At 42.1% G+C, this 15,546-nt stretch overlaps 7 protein-coding genes across 12 annotated transcripts; 4 read left to right on the top strand and 3 right to left on the bottom strand.

Annotated features, from left to right (window-relative positions):
• The first annotated feature begins 4 nt into the window (after positions 1–4).
• LOC6586029 (lambda-crystallin homolog) lies at positions 5–1,463 on the top strand. Its single transcript, XM_002011616.4, has 3 exons — positions 5–328; positions 399–777; positions 900–1,463. Exons 1-3 carry the CDS (start codon positions 285–287, stop codon positions 1,434–1,436), a joined length of 960 nt encoding a protein of 319 aa, XP_002011652.2. The 5' UTR covers positions 5–284; the 3' UTR covers positions 1,437–1,463.
• LOC6586028 lies at positions 1,459–3,900 on the bottom strand. The gene is made up of 3 exons (XM_002011615.4): positions 3,663–3,900; positions 2,836–3,561; positions 1,459–2,765 (listed from the first exon to the last, which is right to left on the bottom strand). The coding sequence occupies exons 1-3, from the start codon at positions 3,810–3,812 to the stop codon at positions 1,740–1,742; spliced, it is 1,902 nt and encodes a 633-aa protein (XP_002011651.1). The 5' UTR covers positions 3,813–3,900; the 3' UTR covers positions 1,459–1,739.
• A 285-nt stretch (positions 3,901–4,185) lies between these two features.
• Positions 4,186–5,942, top strand: LOC6586027 (27 kDa hemolymph protein). Of its 2 annotated transcripts, none has more exons than XM_002011614.4 (2): positions 4,186–4,289; positions 4,359–5,942. In XM_002011614.4, the coding sequence occupies exon 2, from the start codon at positions 4,461–4,463 to the stop codon at positions 5,361–5,363; it is 903 nt and encodes a 300-aa protein (XP_002011650.1). In that variant the 5' UTR covers positions 4,186–4,289; positions 4,359–4,460; the 3' UTR covers positions 5,364–5,942. The 2 variants fall into 2 exon arrangements, with proteins under 2 accessions (XP_002011650.1, XP_032589009.1); XM_032733118.2 differs by having other exon boundaries at positions 4,205–4,283.
• Positions 5,943–7,684: 1,742 nt separating this feature from the next.
• LOC6586026 (XK-related protein 6) lies at positions 7,685–9,247 on the top strand. Of its 4 annotated transcripts, XM_002011613.4 has the most exons (5): positions 7,685–8,092; positions 8,156–8,311; positions 8,376–8,506; positions 8,588–8,740; positions 8,810–9,247. In XM_002011613.4, exons 1-5 carry the CDS (start codon positions 7,854–7,856, stop codon positions 9,196–9,198), a joined length of 1,068 nt encoding a protein of 355 aa, XP_002011649.1. In that variant the 5' UTR covers positions 7,685–7,853; the 3' UTR covers positions 9,199–9,247. The 4 variants fall into 4 exon arrangements, with proteins under 4 accessions (XP_002011649.1, XP_015016091.1, XP_032589008.1 ...); XM_015160605.3 differs by lacking the exon at positions 8,810–9,247 and having other exon boundaries at positions 8,578–8,734; XM_032733117.2 differs by lacking the exon at positions 8,810–9,247 and having other exon boundaries at positions 8,376–8,513; positions 8,588–8,734.
• An 85-nt stretch (positions 9,248–9,332) lies between these two features.
• On the top strand, positions 9,333–11,705 carry LOC6586025 (calpain-C). The gene is made up of 2 exons (XM_002011612.4): positions 9,333–10,305; positions 10,376–11,705. Exons 1-2 carry the CDS (start codon positions 9,605–9,607, stop codon positions 11,673–11,675), a joined length of 2,001 nt encoding a protein of 666 aa, XP_002011648.1. The 5' UTR covers positions 9,333–9,604; the 3' UTR covers positions 11,676–11,705.
• Positions 11,706–12,005: 300 nt separating this feature from the next.
• LOC6586024 lies at positions 12,006–14,216 on the bottom strand. Its single transcript, XM_002011611.4, has 4 exons — positions 14,149–14,216; positions 13,272–13,612; positions 12,782–13,094; positions 12,006–12,717 (listed from the first exon to the last, which is right to left on the bottom strand). Exons 2-4 carry the CDS (start codon positions 13,604–13,606, stop codon positions 12,406–12,408), a joined length of 960 nt encoding a protein of 319 aa, XP_002011647.1. The 5' UTR covers positions 13,607–13,612; positions 14,149–14,216; the 3' UTR covers positions 12,006–12,405.
• A 353-nt stretch (positions 14,217–14,569) lies between these two features.
• On the bottom strand, positions 14,570–15,380 carry LOC6586023 (HIG1 domain family member 2A, mitochondrial). 2 transcript variants are annotated; one of them, XM_002011610.4, is made up of 3 exons: positions 15,272–15,380; positions 15,006–15,181; positions 14,570–14,940 (listed from the first exon to the last, which is right to left on the bottom strand). In XM_002011610.4, exons 2-3 carry the CDS (start codon positions 15,148–15,150, stop codon positions 14,777–14,779), a joined length of 309 nt encoding a protein of 102 aa, XP_002011646.1. In that variant the 5' UTR covers positions 15,151–15,181; positions 15,272–15,380; the 3' UTR covers positions 14,570–14,776. The 2 variants fall into 2 exon arrangements, with proteins under 2 accessions (XP_002011646.1, XP_043867645.1); XM_044011710.1 differs by lacking the exon at positions 15,272–15,380 and adding an exon at positions 15,234–15,252.
• Positions 15,381–15,546: the final 166 nt, after the last annotated feature.

Below are 15,546 nucleotides of genomic sequence, written 5' to 3'. Positions count from 1 at the left end.
TAGCTATGTTGTTGGTAGCCATTCCATTATCTGCACTGGAATCAGCAACACCCCAGCACCCAATTAGACAACACAACACATCACACTTCGTGTACATACATACACACATGTGTATGTAGGTCGCGCTCACCTTTTATTGTTATCGCTGAATAAGTGGTATTAAACCGGTTGTACTCCACTAAGAGTGTTCAAACGCCTACAGTACGTCTAATGTAGAAGTCGTGTTCCTTCTGGCAGCGCACAGAGAATTAAGAGTGAACAAACAATTAAAGTAGAGCAGCAAAATGTCAGATTTGAAAAAAATGGCTAAAGTAGGAATCGTCGGCAGGTAGGATATACATACATATGAGTCCATAGGCATGTTTGCTTTAAATTTAAATGTATTTGCTCTGATCTAGCGGCTTGATTGGGCGTTCTTGGTCCATGCTGTTCGCCTCGGTGGGCTACCAGGTGATGCTCTATGACATCCTGCCGGAGCAAGTGCAGGGCGCCTTAAAGGCCACACAGAAGGAACTGGTGGAGCTGGAGGCGAAGGGTTTGCTGCGTGGCAAATTGAATGCGGCGCAACAATTTAGCTGCATTTCGGGCACCAATGACATCAAGGAATTGGTCAAGGGCGCCATCTTTATACAGGAGTGCATCCCAGAGAAGCTGGACTGGAAGCAGGAGCTGTTCAAGAAACTCGACGATGTGGTCGAGGACAACACTATCCTATCCAGTTCCACCAGCACATTCCTGCCCTCCCTGTTCACCGCCAACCTGAAGCACAAACAGAACGTAAGTCGAACGGAGATTGTAGATATATGTACATAGATGTAGATGAGTGACGTTATCTTCACATATCTCTGGGTCTTATCTTGGATTGATTTATTTCCATTTCCCTTTTCCATTTGCTCTAGACTGTTGTCTCCCATCCAGTCAATCCGCCCTACTACGTGCCGCTGGTGGAAATTGTGCCGGCGCCGTGGACAAAGCCCGAGGTGGTGCAAAAGACGCGCGATCTGATGGACGAAATCGGCCAGAAGCCCGTCACACTATCGCGCGAGATTGAGGGCTTCGCCCTTAATCGCATTCAGTATGCGATTCTAAACGAAACGTGGCGTCTGGTCGAGGCGGGCATTCTCAATGTCAAAGATATTGATAGCGTGATGAGCGATGGCCTGGGCATGCGTTACGCCTTCCTGGGTCCGCTGGAGACGGCGCATCTGAACGCCGAGGGCATGGAGAACTACTTTGAGCGCTACTCGAAAACGATATATGCCGTTAGCCAAACCATGGGCGAGACACCCAAAATGGAGGGGCCCACGGCCGTCGAAATTGCCAAGCAGCTGAACGAGATGGTGCCCCTGGACAAGCTGGTGGAGCGACGCGCATACCGGGACAACTGCTTGACACACCTCAGCATCTTGAAGAATAAGATCAATAACAACAAATAAAATCACTCATTCAATGTCAAAATTTGAGTTACAAATTGTTTTCATTATTCTTTATGCGTTTGTCTTATGAATATGTAGGAATGAATCAAGTTAGACGGACATGGCTCAGGTCTCCTCGTCTCGAATGTATCTAGTGCTATAGTTAGTCTGGTTTTGGCCATGCCTCTTTTTGCCAATTGCATACATTATATAAACAAAATGAAACGGACGGATTCTTAATCTAAATATTAATTCTTAATTCTTAATACTAAGCTTGAAAACAAAATCATTTCTATCGAGAGACATCACAATTTGGCTGCCAATTCATTGGGCAGCTTTCTTAGAGTAGTTGGCGGATCGCAGCGTGGAGGTGGTGGCGCAGGAGGTGTTGGCATAGCTGCTCACTGGCCTCAGGGAGCGGCGCTGTAGCGGACGCACCTGTGGCATCGGTGTGCTGGTGCAGAATAATTTGCTGGCCTGCTTGGCTTTGGTCGTCAGAGGCGTATCCTGGACATTGCAGCGGGGCGTCGTTGAATTCAGGTGTGTTACATCAGTCAGCTCCAGCGATGGCTTCACCATGGGCACAACCCGTTTAACCGGTTTGCTGTTCGCCTTTGAGGTGGCATTCAGTTTCATAACCGTTTCGTTTATGGCCGTCACCTTGGTGCGGCCAACCAAGTGGCCTCTGGCCTGGCTGGCGGCGGGAGCTGGCGCAGTCCCCTTGCCCCCGCCTATTGAAGCGATTGAAAAGGAGTTGCGACGCTGCCTAAAGCTCGACATGGCATTAAATTTATCGCCCACAGTCGACAGTTCCTTCAGAGGCATCACGAGATTGCTCTCGTTGCCCTCTTCAGATGATTGCTTAACTATCGACTTCGGTCGCTCCTGCTTGGCCTTGTCGTGAATGGACAGCGACGATGAGCGTCTACGCAGCGCGTTATCTCTCTCAGTTTTGGCCGCCGCATTGGTCACTCTGGCCGAGGACGGATGCACTATACAGTTGGTCAATTGACTGCCGGCCGTGGAGTTTACCACCAAGATAACGGTTTGGCCAGATGGGTGCTGATTCGTTTCCGACTCGTGATGCTGTGGCTCATTGTCATTGACCTGCTGCTTGGTTAGATTGTGTCGCTCCAGTAGCTGATTGATTTGTTGAGCTAGATTGTTGTCGTTAACCACTTCGGTCACATACGAATCGGGTTTTTTCTGAAATTCAGTTTCTCGAATCGGACTCATTGGCTTATCAGCCGATTCCGCATCGTATGTGGCCGACGAGCACGTCATCACATCGGGAAACTCTTGAATATTTCCATTTGCCTTCAAATGATCTGCAGCATCTGCTTTCATTCGCTATAGATTACATGGAATACAATAAATTAAATTGGATGCAGTGCATCAATTGATGATAGCTTAGATATACCTGTTGCTCTAGATCTAAATCGAAGGTTCCCTGACGTGTATATTGGATTGGCGATTGTTTAGCAACCTGGCTGGCATCTTCTGGGGTTGGGCGATTGCATTGGAAGGCTGTGCGTAGCGATTCAATTACCGCATTGAACTGCTCCCTCTTGGAGGGCTCAACGTGTGCATAAACCAGAAATTTCAGCTCTTGCCACAGCGCTTCAATCTGTGCTGGAGTATTGTGAGAATTTTGAGTTGTCTGTGCTGCGAGAGGGTCAGGTGCAGCGGATTTAGCTGGCGAGCCCAACATGGCGATGCGCATCTGCTTTAGGCGTACTTCGAACTCTGTATTGGAACAGGTATAGTCAGGCAGATCGACAGATGGCATCGTGGTTGGAATTGGATTGGGCTCATCTTCTATGAGCTTCACTGGCGACTCAGCGGCAATCATTTGCAGATTCTCGGTCAGAAAGCAGCTGTTAAAATACGAGCTATTTCCACTTGTGCCAACATTCACCAACTGATTACTCGGTGGTGTGTTCATATTTGATAGCCTGGTTGCATTCAGCTTGGCAAGCTGCTGTAGACTGCGGTGACGCGATTCATTGCTAACTGTAGAGCTACTAATGATATCTGAATTGCTCGGCTCAGATTCTGTGGTTAATGGCGAAGACTCATTGTTGACGAGCTGGCCTTCAGCTGGTGTAGTTGGTGTGTTTTGTGTATCATTCTTAAAGTGTTCGCCCTGTATAAAAGAAATAAGAAATAATAAAAATGGCTTGTCATCCTGTTATAAATCTCTCTGTGTGTGTGAGAGAGAGTGTCTGTGTGCATGTGCATACACACCTTGATGCAGGCTTCTTTTTCCACTGAATCGAATGGGTCGTATGGTCCTTTGAAGCTGTTTGATTGAATTGGTGTATCTTCTACGACCTCCTCATCCTTAACAGGCTCATCCCAGCCCGTTAAATCAATTAGATTTCCAATATCACACATTTTATCTGAAGTATACAATGAACTTGGCGGAAGTCTTTTGAAGCTATGCACAATTTCCCGCTTTTACCTGAATCTAGTGATGCAATTTTTGCAAATTTGCATGTATCGAATCATTTATCGAAAGTTTAAAATTTGCAGACCGTTGCCATTAAATGAAATAAATTGCAGAATGTATATTTTTTTATCTTAAGCCATGTCAAAGTCAGCACGTCGTTAAGAAATAACCAAAAATAATAAGTTACTTGCAAATAAAAAATTTCAATAACTGAGATAAGCTTCCTTATCATAATTTACCCAAATCAGATAACTAGCTCAGATGAACATTCTTTGTTTATCGCGGGTAAGACATGAGCAATTCTTGTTCTATTCCATCATTCTCGATAGATTGCCTTAAGCAAATGTGGGCATAGTGAACATAAACACAATGACAAATTAATTATAACAATCCACACATACGGTTCGGATTTCAAAGTACAAGTACAATTAATATGCATATGTGATGGCAATTTACAACTAATTACTAAAACAGTACCTTGATTTTTAAAGGGAGCTACGGTGTTGCTTGTTGGATCATCAGCGCTGAAGCAAAACATTTACAATTGGAATATTAAAAGTTGAGTAAGAATTGTTAAGAATCAAGTTAATAGGATGCAGTTGCCAACGCAAGCATGGATCTGGCCAATCCTAATCGTATTTGTCAGCTTAGAGGCTCAGGCAGAATTGAATCTGGATAAGCTCGACATGCAAAGCCAAATTCCAGAGGACTTGTTAAAAAACACCAGCTTCAATCAAGCAAAGGAAGCTTTTCGCAAGAAGTGCATCGAAGTTTCCGGCGAAAAAAATGGCGAGCAGGCGTACGCCGATATAGAGACAGGTTTCTTAACACTTAGCGAATGCATGAGCAACATTGTCAACTATACGACAATGCAGAAGGAAATTCAGGAGGCGAGTCCTCAGGGCGAACTGGACGTCGTCTTCAATAAGTACTGTGCGAAGCGCTCGAATGCGACAGAATGTGTTGATGCGTTCACGAGCAAATTGGTGCCGTGTCTGGATAAGAAGGAGTTGGAGAGCTTGGATGTGATCAAACATATAGTGAAAAGTCTGTTGAACTTTGTGTGTCACAAGGATGGCGATCAGATAGCATTATTCATTGCCGAAGAAGGCTTCGAATGCCTCGAATCACAAAAGGACAATATTCATCAGTGCTTCAATAGCACCTTCTCAACCTATTTCGATGAGATCGACATGCAGGGCAACAACAAAATCAAAACAATACCCAAACTAGTTGTCGAGGAGAAACAATGCGGCGACATCATCATATTTGAGAACTGTGTTGTGCGTCACTTGGAGCACTGCTCGAAAATCACGCCGGCCAATCTAATTGAGTCGATGTTCAATTTTATAAGGAACGAGACTCTGTGCCGCAACTACAATCAGATGGCATTGACTGGGAGCGCGAACGCGTTTGCCCATGTTACGCATATAAATAACATACTCATCTTTACAATCATGATCGTCATTTTCTTTAAGTTCTCCTATTTTAAGTAATTTCTCTTCTTTTCATTTCAATTCGCAATTGGAATGAATGGTGCATGCTTCTATATTTAAGAAAAAAAAATATGCTTGCTTGCTTGCCAAACATAAGAACAAAAAAAAAGAAACGGAAACAAAAACAACAAAAAATAATGAGGTGTCAATTGAGATTTCTTATACATACACATTTCGGCGAATAAGAAATAGTTTTTCCACAATATGCAATCGAACGAACTTAAAGAATATCTTCTTCACAATATGTATTATAAACATGCTTATGTTATGTTTTTATTGCAATCTCTTATATCAAATATCGAATAATAACTACATATTGAAAATCAAGGAAATCTCATAAACATATAAAAAACCAATATATTTATATAGAGGTAAAGGTTGAAAGTTTGTAAAGACTTGGCGTATAAATGGAAATATAAAATTGGAAATAAAAAGAAACAAAAAGTGAACAAATCTGACAATTAATATCTGTACAGGTAAAACTTAACAAACGTTCGCAGCGATTCAATTTCCGCTGATGAACACAAATTTATAATTTTTTTAAATGTGTATTTCAGAAATAAATATCGAGTAACAATACGAATTTTGTAATTTATTGTAATTGGGCGGCAAACAGCTCGTCAAGGCTTGGACATTTCAAAAGTTTGATGATAATGCAACGTTGCTTGCTATCTATCGCTCATCGCATAGACTATCGATTACACATTTTATTTTTATTTGTTATTGACATCACCTTAGATACTGCAGTCGACCTTTTTCCGTTTGATTCAAATATGTATATGCAATTAGAAAAATTATAGAGGACTGTTATTATCAATGAGTTTCTTGACATCAATCTATGTATGTATGCAAAAGTGTAAGAGTCTGGCATACTAGATGTTTTATGGGAATGTATACATTTTAATTTGATTTGATTAATATTTCATATTTTGAAAAGCAGCTACATATATTGGGATGGGAGTGATAAGACTGCTAAGATTACTAGCCAAAAAACAAACAAAAATGAAAAAAAAAAAAGGCAGCAACAAAATGATAATCTCAGGCACATACGAATCAGACTTCAAATTCAAGGTACCTATAAATTGTACCCGTTTATTAGGATCTACGTTAGTATTTATTGAATCTACACAAGAGCTTTGCATTTGAAAACAAAAGTTTGTGTAAGATTAAACAACAATCAATAACAGAATGAAGTTGACGGCATACATATGGATCTGGCCAATCCTAATAGGAGCGGCACTTTGCGCAGCGGAAGAGGTACTCAATACAGATGACAGCCGAGATGAATTGGACGACATTGAATCATCTGCTATTATTAGCTTGGAGCCGACGTTTCGTAATATATGCATCGCAGCTATCGGCGAAGAAAATGGCAAACAGGCGCTCCAGCAAATAGTCATAGCTGAAGAAACGTTTAAGAAATGTCGCCAAAATTTTTCGGAGTCTGTGATAATGAGACCCAAGAGATCTTCTGATGATGAATTTCAACTGACGCATGCAATTATCAAATACATTTGCGACAACCGCAAGGTTCCCATAAATTGTTTGGCAGACTTATTGACGGCATTGCACCCATGCTTAACAGTGAAGGACAAGGAAACCCTGTCAACATTTGTTAATACAGTCGAAAAACTTTTCGCGTTTGGATGCCAGAACGAAGATCATATTATAGGCATATTTAATGACGAATCAACCATCACGTGCTTTGCATCACAAATTGACAATATAGATGCATGCCGCTATCCGATCTACACAGACGACTCTGACGCGGAAGATAATTTGGTTCTTGGAGAGAATGAATGCAAAGGATTGGGTGCATTTGAAGACTGCTCTCTGTCGCACTTGAAAAACTGTTTGCCAGAAACTTCGACCAATTTAGTAGTGTCTGCATTCCATATTTTCCGAAACAATATGTGCCACATACTGCCACCATTACCGATACCTGGAAATGCGAATATAACTCAATTGTAATATGAAGAAAAAGCAGGCTTGTCCCCCAATGGAATCTGCTTTCTATAATCATAGAAGAAACCTTTATACAAATCTCGAATTAGACCTCTTTTTTGATAGCTTTGTTTGAAAATGGAAATTGAAATGTATAAGAAAGTGAGAATACAAAAAAAAAAATAAAAATGTTGAAAAGTAAAAGTGTGGGTAGTAGAACTCGTTTTTTTTCTAAAGTAATCTGAATACATTAAATTGAATTTAGTCCAGCAGCAGTTGCCCTTATACAATGCCAATGTCGGTATTTATTTCGGTAAATTTTAGGCTATATTTGTTAAGCCACAATTCTGGTATTTCGATAGATCAGCTACTTAGGCTGTCCCATCTCAAATGCGCAGCTGGCTTACCTTCGAGCATAGCTGAGCCACAAATTGATCTCAACTGAAACTGACAATAGTCAGCAAGTGATTGGAAATGATTGTTCTAACAAGCTAAGCGGTATGGGAGATATCTGCAGATATCTCCTTCTAAGATTCAGTATTCGAAATGGAATTCGTCGATGGCCAGACTCTGGAGAACATGCAATCTGCAACATTGCCGCATCATATAACAACATTCAACATTGTTATGACGGCCATTGCGGCATTTATGCGTTTCTTAACAATCATACTGAACTGCTGTCTGGCCTATGAGTATTGGAGAAGCGAATCGTACACCTACTGTCACTGGACAATTATGTCCATAGTAATACCCTTGTTTATAACGACGCTAATCTATGCACATGTGTAAGAATAACTACGGCTTTTATTTTCATTCCAATTAAATGATTCATTTAATTCCATTCGTAGACTAATTGCTAGCAACTCAGGCAAACAACCCGTTGCTCACACACGCCAATTTTGGAGACTTGTGGTGTCCTACCTATTTCGCGACGCATCGACCTTAAATTGGGCATTGAAATACACCGAGGCAAAGAGGCGTGGCGATAAGTTTGCCGAAATTGAGTATGACGTTAAATATATAAATATACATATATAACCGAATTAATGTATATACATATATCTGTAGATGCTACCGCAGGTATTTGAAGGAGGACTGTAACATTGGCTTCCTTCGACTCTTCGATTCATTCTTGGAAACGGCCCCGCAGAAAATCCTGCAGCTCGCCATAGTTTTGCAAAATACGAAAAGCTTAACGTGTAATAAGTATAGAGCATATCGTAGTGGAAAACTCTGAAGAGTATATAATTTATAAATTGATAATCTTAAGATATTTTCAGATGTACGCGCGCTCACATTTTTGGTCTATTTTCTCAGTCTCGCCTGGTGCTTGGTAGCCTATAACCGATCGAATCGATTGGTGCAGCTGGATAAATACGATATAGGCACCAAGGGGCTCATTGTGCAGTTCTGGTTTCTGCTCTGTCTGACGGGTTAGTTTGCTTTCAATCAAGTATCAGTTTCAATTTATCTAATATATACATTTCAATCATTATTTGAAGCATCGCGCACCATTTGCATAGCCTATTTGGCCAGTATATTTCCCATGGAAACATTTGCCGCCTGTCTTCTCCACTTGCTGCTTTGTGGCACTGTTGTCTTCATAGCGGACACTCCGAAGTTTGCCAAAACTGCATTGACTAACTACATTTTGTGTCTGGCATTTGGCGCCGTTTATATATTCATATTCACGCCCGTCTCCGATGGACCCACAAAGTATAAGTATATCATTTATTTGCTGCTATGCTTTTTGCAAAATGTCTTCGCTTGTGTATTTTGGATTCCATTATTTTTGGCCAGTTGGATTAATGCTTTTTATATAATAGGCATAGTGCTTATGATTTATTATTATCTCGAATGCCATCCCGGTATTACGTCTGCCGTATTTTAAGAACAAAACAAGTAGTAGTAGTGTGCAATAAAGTCAATTACAATTAAAATTTATTGTTTTTTTTTTTTTATTAATTCATTAAAATTAATTTAAATTGAATTCAAATTAATATTTTGTTATTGTATTGTTTGTGGGCTTTAAGGCGCATGCGCGCCGATTGAATAGAAGCTTCGATTAGCGCTTTTTCCGTCGCGCCTATCTGGCCACACTGAACGAAAGAAATGGCTTAGACTAGGTGGCAGTGACTTAGCCTACCCAAGCGAGCAGGTCACAAATTAACTTTCACTTCAAAAATCAAAAGCTGCATAGGTCAATATCAAATAAAAAAGACCAGAAATCGATAGATCGACCGATGTGATGCGAACTACTAAATAATAGCCTATGGAATACTGTATCTATATGTAATATGGCATCCAAATATGAGCGCATTATCAGCGACTGCAGAGCGAGGAATATATTGTGGGAAGACGCTGATTTCCCAGCAATACAATCATCGGTATTCTACTATCAAACGCCCCCATTCACATTCCAGTGGAAGCGCATCTCCGAGCTGAACAATGCCCAGGCCTCGTTTCTCAATGAGAATGCGGAGTTCGATGTGGTGCCTGGCAAGATGGGTGATCGCTGGCTCGTCTCCTGCCTGGGCGTGCTCTATTCGCTGAGGAATCTGTTTTATCGCGTTGTGCCCGCCGACCAGAGTCTGGACAAAGCGATGGGCATCTATCGCTTTCGCCTGTGGTGGTGCGGCGAGTGGGTGGAGGTGCTCGTCGACGATCGCCTGCCCACGATCAATGGACGACTTGCGTTCATGCAGCCGCAATCGTCGAACTGCTTCTGGGCATCGCTGCTGGAGAAAGCCATTGCCAAACTGCACGGCTCCTATGAGGCGCTCAAGTACGGCACACGCTCCGATGGCCTGACCGATCTGCTGGGCGGCGTGGTCAAGTGCATGCCCATCGTAGCGGATACCATAAGGCCACAGACCCTGAAGGATCACCTGGCCACCACTTGCATTGTCACCTGCATTGCGGTGAAGAATGCCGCCGTACAAAAGAAGAACACGGCGGAGAGGCTCTCCAATGGCATCCTGCTGAATGTCAACTACAGGTGAGATATTGACCATAGAACTCTTAACATATCTCTCTCTCTCTCTATACGTACAAAATATTCTTTGTAGACTCTCCTGCTTGGACAAGGTGGAGACGGTCATGGGCGATTCGGTGCAATTGGTGCGCATCAAGGACACATTCTCATCAAAGCCCTTCGGCGACAAGACCAATTTCATTGGGGACTGGTCGCCCACGTCGAAGACCTGGGAGCGCGTCTCGTCCACGGAACGCGGACGTCTATTGGCCCAACTGGAGCTGGGCGAGTTTTGGATCTCGTTTTATGATTTCGTGCACACGTTCACATCGCTGGAAATCGTTTACTTGGACTCGGATACGGCGAATGGGGAGCAGATGCTGAAGGGCCGGCCGCTCCACTGGAAAATGAAGATGTACCAGGGACAGTGGAAGCGCGGCGTGACTGCCGGCGGCTGTCGCAATCACGAATCCTTTCACATCAATCCACAGCTGCTGGTCTCCATACAGGAGAAGCAGGACATTGTCATAGCGCTCAATCAGCACACGGCCGTGGAGCCGAAAGTGATTGGCTTCACCATGTACATGTGGAATCGGGACTACAGCCTGAACGAGTGCCTGCAGAAGGACTTCTTCAAGAACCAGGTGAGCTTCCTCAACTCGGACTATGGCAACACACGGCACGTCAGCTACCACACGCAGCTGGACATTGGGCACTATGTGCTGATGCCCACCACCTATGAGCCGGCCGAGGAGGCGCAGTTCACGGTGCGCATATTGGGCACATCGTCGTTTCGGCTGTCGTGCCTGGAGACGCAGACGATGATCCTGCTGGATCCGTTTCCGGCGCTCAAGACCGACGACAATGTGCAGAAAATCAAAAGCATCTGCCAGTACGAGCCGGTCTATATGCAGCTGGCGGACGAGAACAAGACCATCAACTGCTTCGAGCTCCACGAGCTGCTGGAGGCCTGCCTGCCCAATGATTACATCAAGGGATGCGCCAACATCGACATCTGCCGCAAGGTGATCGCCCTGCAGGACAAGACGGGCAGCGGCCGCATCACATTCCAGCAGTTCAAGACCTTCATGGTCAATCTGAAGTCCTGGCAGGGCGTCTTCAAAATCTACACAAAAGAGAAAGCGGGAATTCTGCGCGCGGAACGCCTGCGCGATGCCCTCTACGACATTGGCTTCCAGCTGAGCACCGACATCATGAACTGTCTCATTCAGCGCTACATACGCAAGGATGGCACCCTGCGCCTGAGCGACTTCGTCTCGGCGGTCATCCAACTGACGACGGCCTTCAATCAGTTCCACTCGAAGAACTACAACCAGGTGAATGTGATTGAGGTGCATCTGCACGATTGGATCAAGAGCATATTGAGCTGCTAAGGCAAATGCAATAAATTGTTTTTTATTTTATTTTAATTTTTTTTTTTTTCTATAAATTATATATATATATATATTTATAATTATTTATTTTTAAAATGGGACACAAAAGAAATTTATATATATATATATATATATATATATATACCTTCTATGTATTGGAACATACATACGTTGTTGAGAGCGTAAAGTGTAAAATAAAATTAAATTGAGAAACGAGAAACATAACAGAATCTTCGGACTTAATATATATTAGTTATAGAGATTGTATATTTATATACTTAAATTCATTATATATATGTATATATATATATAAATATGATAGGACAATCGTTTGCTTTTCTCATCTTCTCTCCTCTTTTCTCTTCTCCTCTCTTCTGAATATATCTATTTTTGGTTTAGCAGCGGAATTTGATTTGGATTAGTTAGCATAATGACTATATAAGCAGTAATACAACAAGTTGAGTTCTTAAGCTAGAATGGCATACATAACTGTATCTCTATATATGAATACTGTATGAGTAGTTGAGTTTGAGTTTGAGTTTGAGTTTGAGTTTGAGTTTGAGTTTAGTTTGAGTTTGAGTTTGAGTTTGAGTTTAGTTTTGTTTTATTGGACGACTGGCGTTCCATCGAATCAGCTTTCTCCGTTCGCTTCTCGCTCAATAAATCCATGCTTAATTTACAAAAAAACTTGATTGCGTTTTGATTAACATTATTGCCGATGCCATGGAAATTACATGGATGTCCCATTATGGGAGGAGGCATCGCTGATGCGGCGCGACAACGTTGTCTTGCGGCTGATGGACAGCGAATTGGGCGCCGCTTGGCTGCTGGGCGCCAGGCTGGCATTATAGCTGGCCGATGCGATATTCGAGATATCGTTTGTGGTCGGCGACGAGGCGAGCGCACGCATTGGGGAACGACGCAGCGAGCCGGTTACTTCATGCGGCTCCTGATAGCCCGAGTCCATGTCATCATGATAGGAGTCCATCAAGGGTGTGGGATCCTCATAGTCGTAATCAACAAAGCCATTATTATCGAAGGACTATTCAAACAGAGTGAAACCAATTCAATGCAGACTCCAATCAGAAAACGCTTGACATACGTACCTTGACAAAGGATTGGGATTGCTTGGCATAGCCGCGGAACACCTGATTGTGCGCCTTGCCGCGATAGTCAACGGACTCGTAGTGGCCATCCTGTGAGTTCTCGATGATGAAATGCCTGGTGCCATGCGGTGTTAGGGTGGCCCACAGCAGGCGGCTGTCGTTCACCAGCTGGCTCTGGAGCAGATCTCGACTGTTGGCCGTGGCACACGGATAGAGTATGCCGCCCGATGTGAAGGCGTTGGATTTGGTTGCTTCACCCAAAGCATTGATGGCCGTTTGCTTGATATTCGCATCGTGGTACGAGAAGAAGGTGCTGCATGCAAAGCAAATACAAGAGTATTTAGTAAAATTCCCGATGTAAACAAATAATAACGTTAACCAGGGCTGCAAGCGCTATGCAAATAAATCCTCAGCTTGCCAGTTCGGTGAACAAGACAGACTTCATTCGTGTGCAACAGCCCTGCTTAAAGTGAAATTGAAATGAACTCACTCTTTGCATCGAATTACAATCAATGCGAGGAAACAGCCCAGCACAAAGATGCCAATGCAGGACGAGACGAAAAACCAAACATTTTCCATACTCTTTGTATCGCTGCGCACCAGCTCCATCAGCTCATTGCCGCTCTCATTGTGTTGATTCTGGCCGCACATGAATGCCGCAAAGCAGGGCTGCGACTCGTTCGCTGGCAATAATATATCAATGCTCTTTGGTTTCGAGATCAGGAACGATGGCAACGGCGGCGGTGGCATCGATAATATGAAATCGGGCGGCGGGCCGGCCAATTGATCACAGCTGCCCACACAATTGCCAAGTAATATATTCATGTTTGCCTAAAATATATAGATATGTACATATGTATGCATGTAAATAATAAACATTCGCATTCATGTACATACATACATGTGTATGCCTGGGATGCCAGACAAGCTTTACGCAAATGCCTATGTATATGTCTGTTTGTATGTGTACGTGCACATACTTGCACACATATGTATACAAAATGGCCATAACAAACCGTTAGGGTTGATTTCTTATTAGAAAATAATTTACCCACCAAAAAGAAAATGTTTACCTTGCCCAGAGGAGAAATTTCATCTCAATTAATTTTATATTAATTGATATGTACATATATAACAGATATTATATATATATCTATATATACCTATATCTGTTATATACCTACATACATATATATATCTGTTTTGCGACCCAAATTCCAGTATAATAAAATTACTTTTCATTATCAACAAATCTTTGAATATTCAATAGTCTCTTAAGAACCTGCCATATATATTTCTATATAAACTGCTGGCCATTTAACACTATTTCACTTGTAAAAACAGCATTTATTGCAACTTTGACCAACCTTAATCCAATAAACGTCCTTTACCGTTGAAATCTTACCTTGAACTAACTACCGAAAACAATTGGCATTTTCAAATGTTCCGAGAGCCTCGATGCGCGCGCACATCTCCCAATCGAAAGTGGGTAACAAATAACCCCTGCATCACGCCTTAGCCACACCCAGCCAATACACACGCTCTGGATGTATTCAATTATTCAACTATCCAAAAAAATATAACATTTTGCGTGCTAAAAACGTAAATCTGTAAAACAAATAATACAAATATTTTTAGCAAAGAGAAATATATGGTAAAATGCAACTGTAGTTAATAATAGTTACAAGTCACACAAGTATGTAAAAGAAAAAAACAGCTTATACATATAAGCTGCGCAACGCCGGTCAAAATATTCCATAGAAACGCCAAATCTGACCAAATCACATCTAATTGGACAACATTGCACATTTTATTCTAATTAGAACCAGACCAATACATACGAACATAACTGCACTCTACTATGCCTTATTATCAATTATAGCTACAGATGTATGTATGCGTGTATGTGAATTCTAGTATAATCGTTTAATTTATACTACTTATACGTACATATGTACATTTTAAAAGTAAGTAACTAGCGGGGCAATATCATAATTATTTCTTCTCGCCATAGGTCATCACAACGCCCACGATCAGGGCCAGGACTGTGAATCCTTGGGCGGCGATACGAGTGCGCATCATAAACTGTGACATTTTGCGATTGCCGGTGCGAAAGTTGTAGAGGCCAGCGGTCAGAGCGGCTGTGGTCGCCAGGCAGCCTATGAAATTGGCAATGTTTATATAACACTCTGTGGCAAGTGTAGCGTATGTAATTATTGCATACCAATGGGCACCAGTGGGTTTTCCTTGACTTTGCGCACAAATCGTTCCTTTGTCGTTTCAACTTCAACAACGGGTCCCAAGTCCTGACGTAACTGTATCCAGTCGAGATCTTCGGATGGTAGCGGTATCTGCGATTTGTTGGCCATCCTTTGTATTTATATCTGAACGTAAGCTTCTCTGCAATTAAACAGTTTGTCAGATCAAATACCGACAATGCATATTAACATACAATTGCACAAACAACTATATAAACATATGATTACATACGTTCTCACCGATGCGAATTCACAATGGAATGAAACAGGGCTGAATGTTTGCCCGGTTTCCGATTAAAATATTTGCCTGAACTAGCTCACATTTCACTCGATTTTGATTACTTTCTCAAATTATTCCTATGATATTATACATTTTCTATTTGTGTACTTATATAGTTATACGATATACATAAGATGAGTATATCAGCATGTGGTATAAACTTAAATCCATGGTTTATTTCATTATTTTAAATTTATGTTACATGTGAATTAGCTTCCATCCCTAGT

The sequence above is a fragment of the Drosophila mojavensis genome, unplaced genomic scaffold (assembly GCF_018153725.1).
Source record: "Drosophila mojavensis isolate 15081-1352.22 unplaced genomic scaffold, ASM1815372v1 contig_136, whole genome shotgun sequence".
Lineage (NCBI taxonomy): Eukaryota > Metazoa > Arthropoda > Insecta > Diptera > Drosophilidae > Drosophila > Drosophila mojavensis.
Note: the sequence above shows the minus strand (reverse complement) of the source record. Positions and strands in the feature narration are given on the sequence as shown.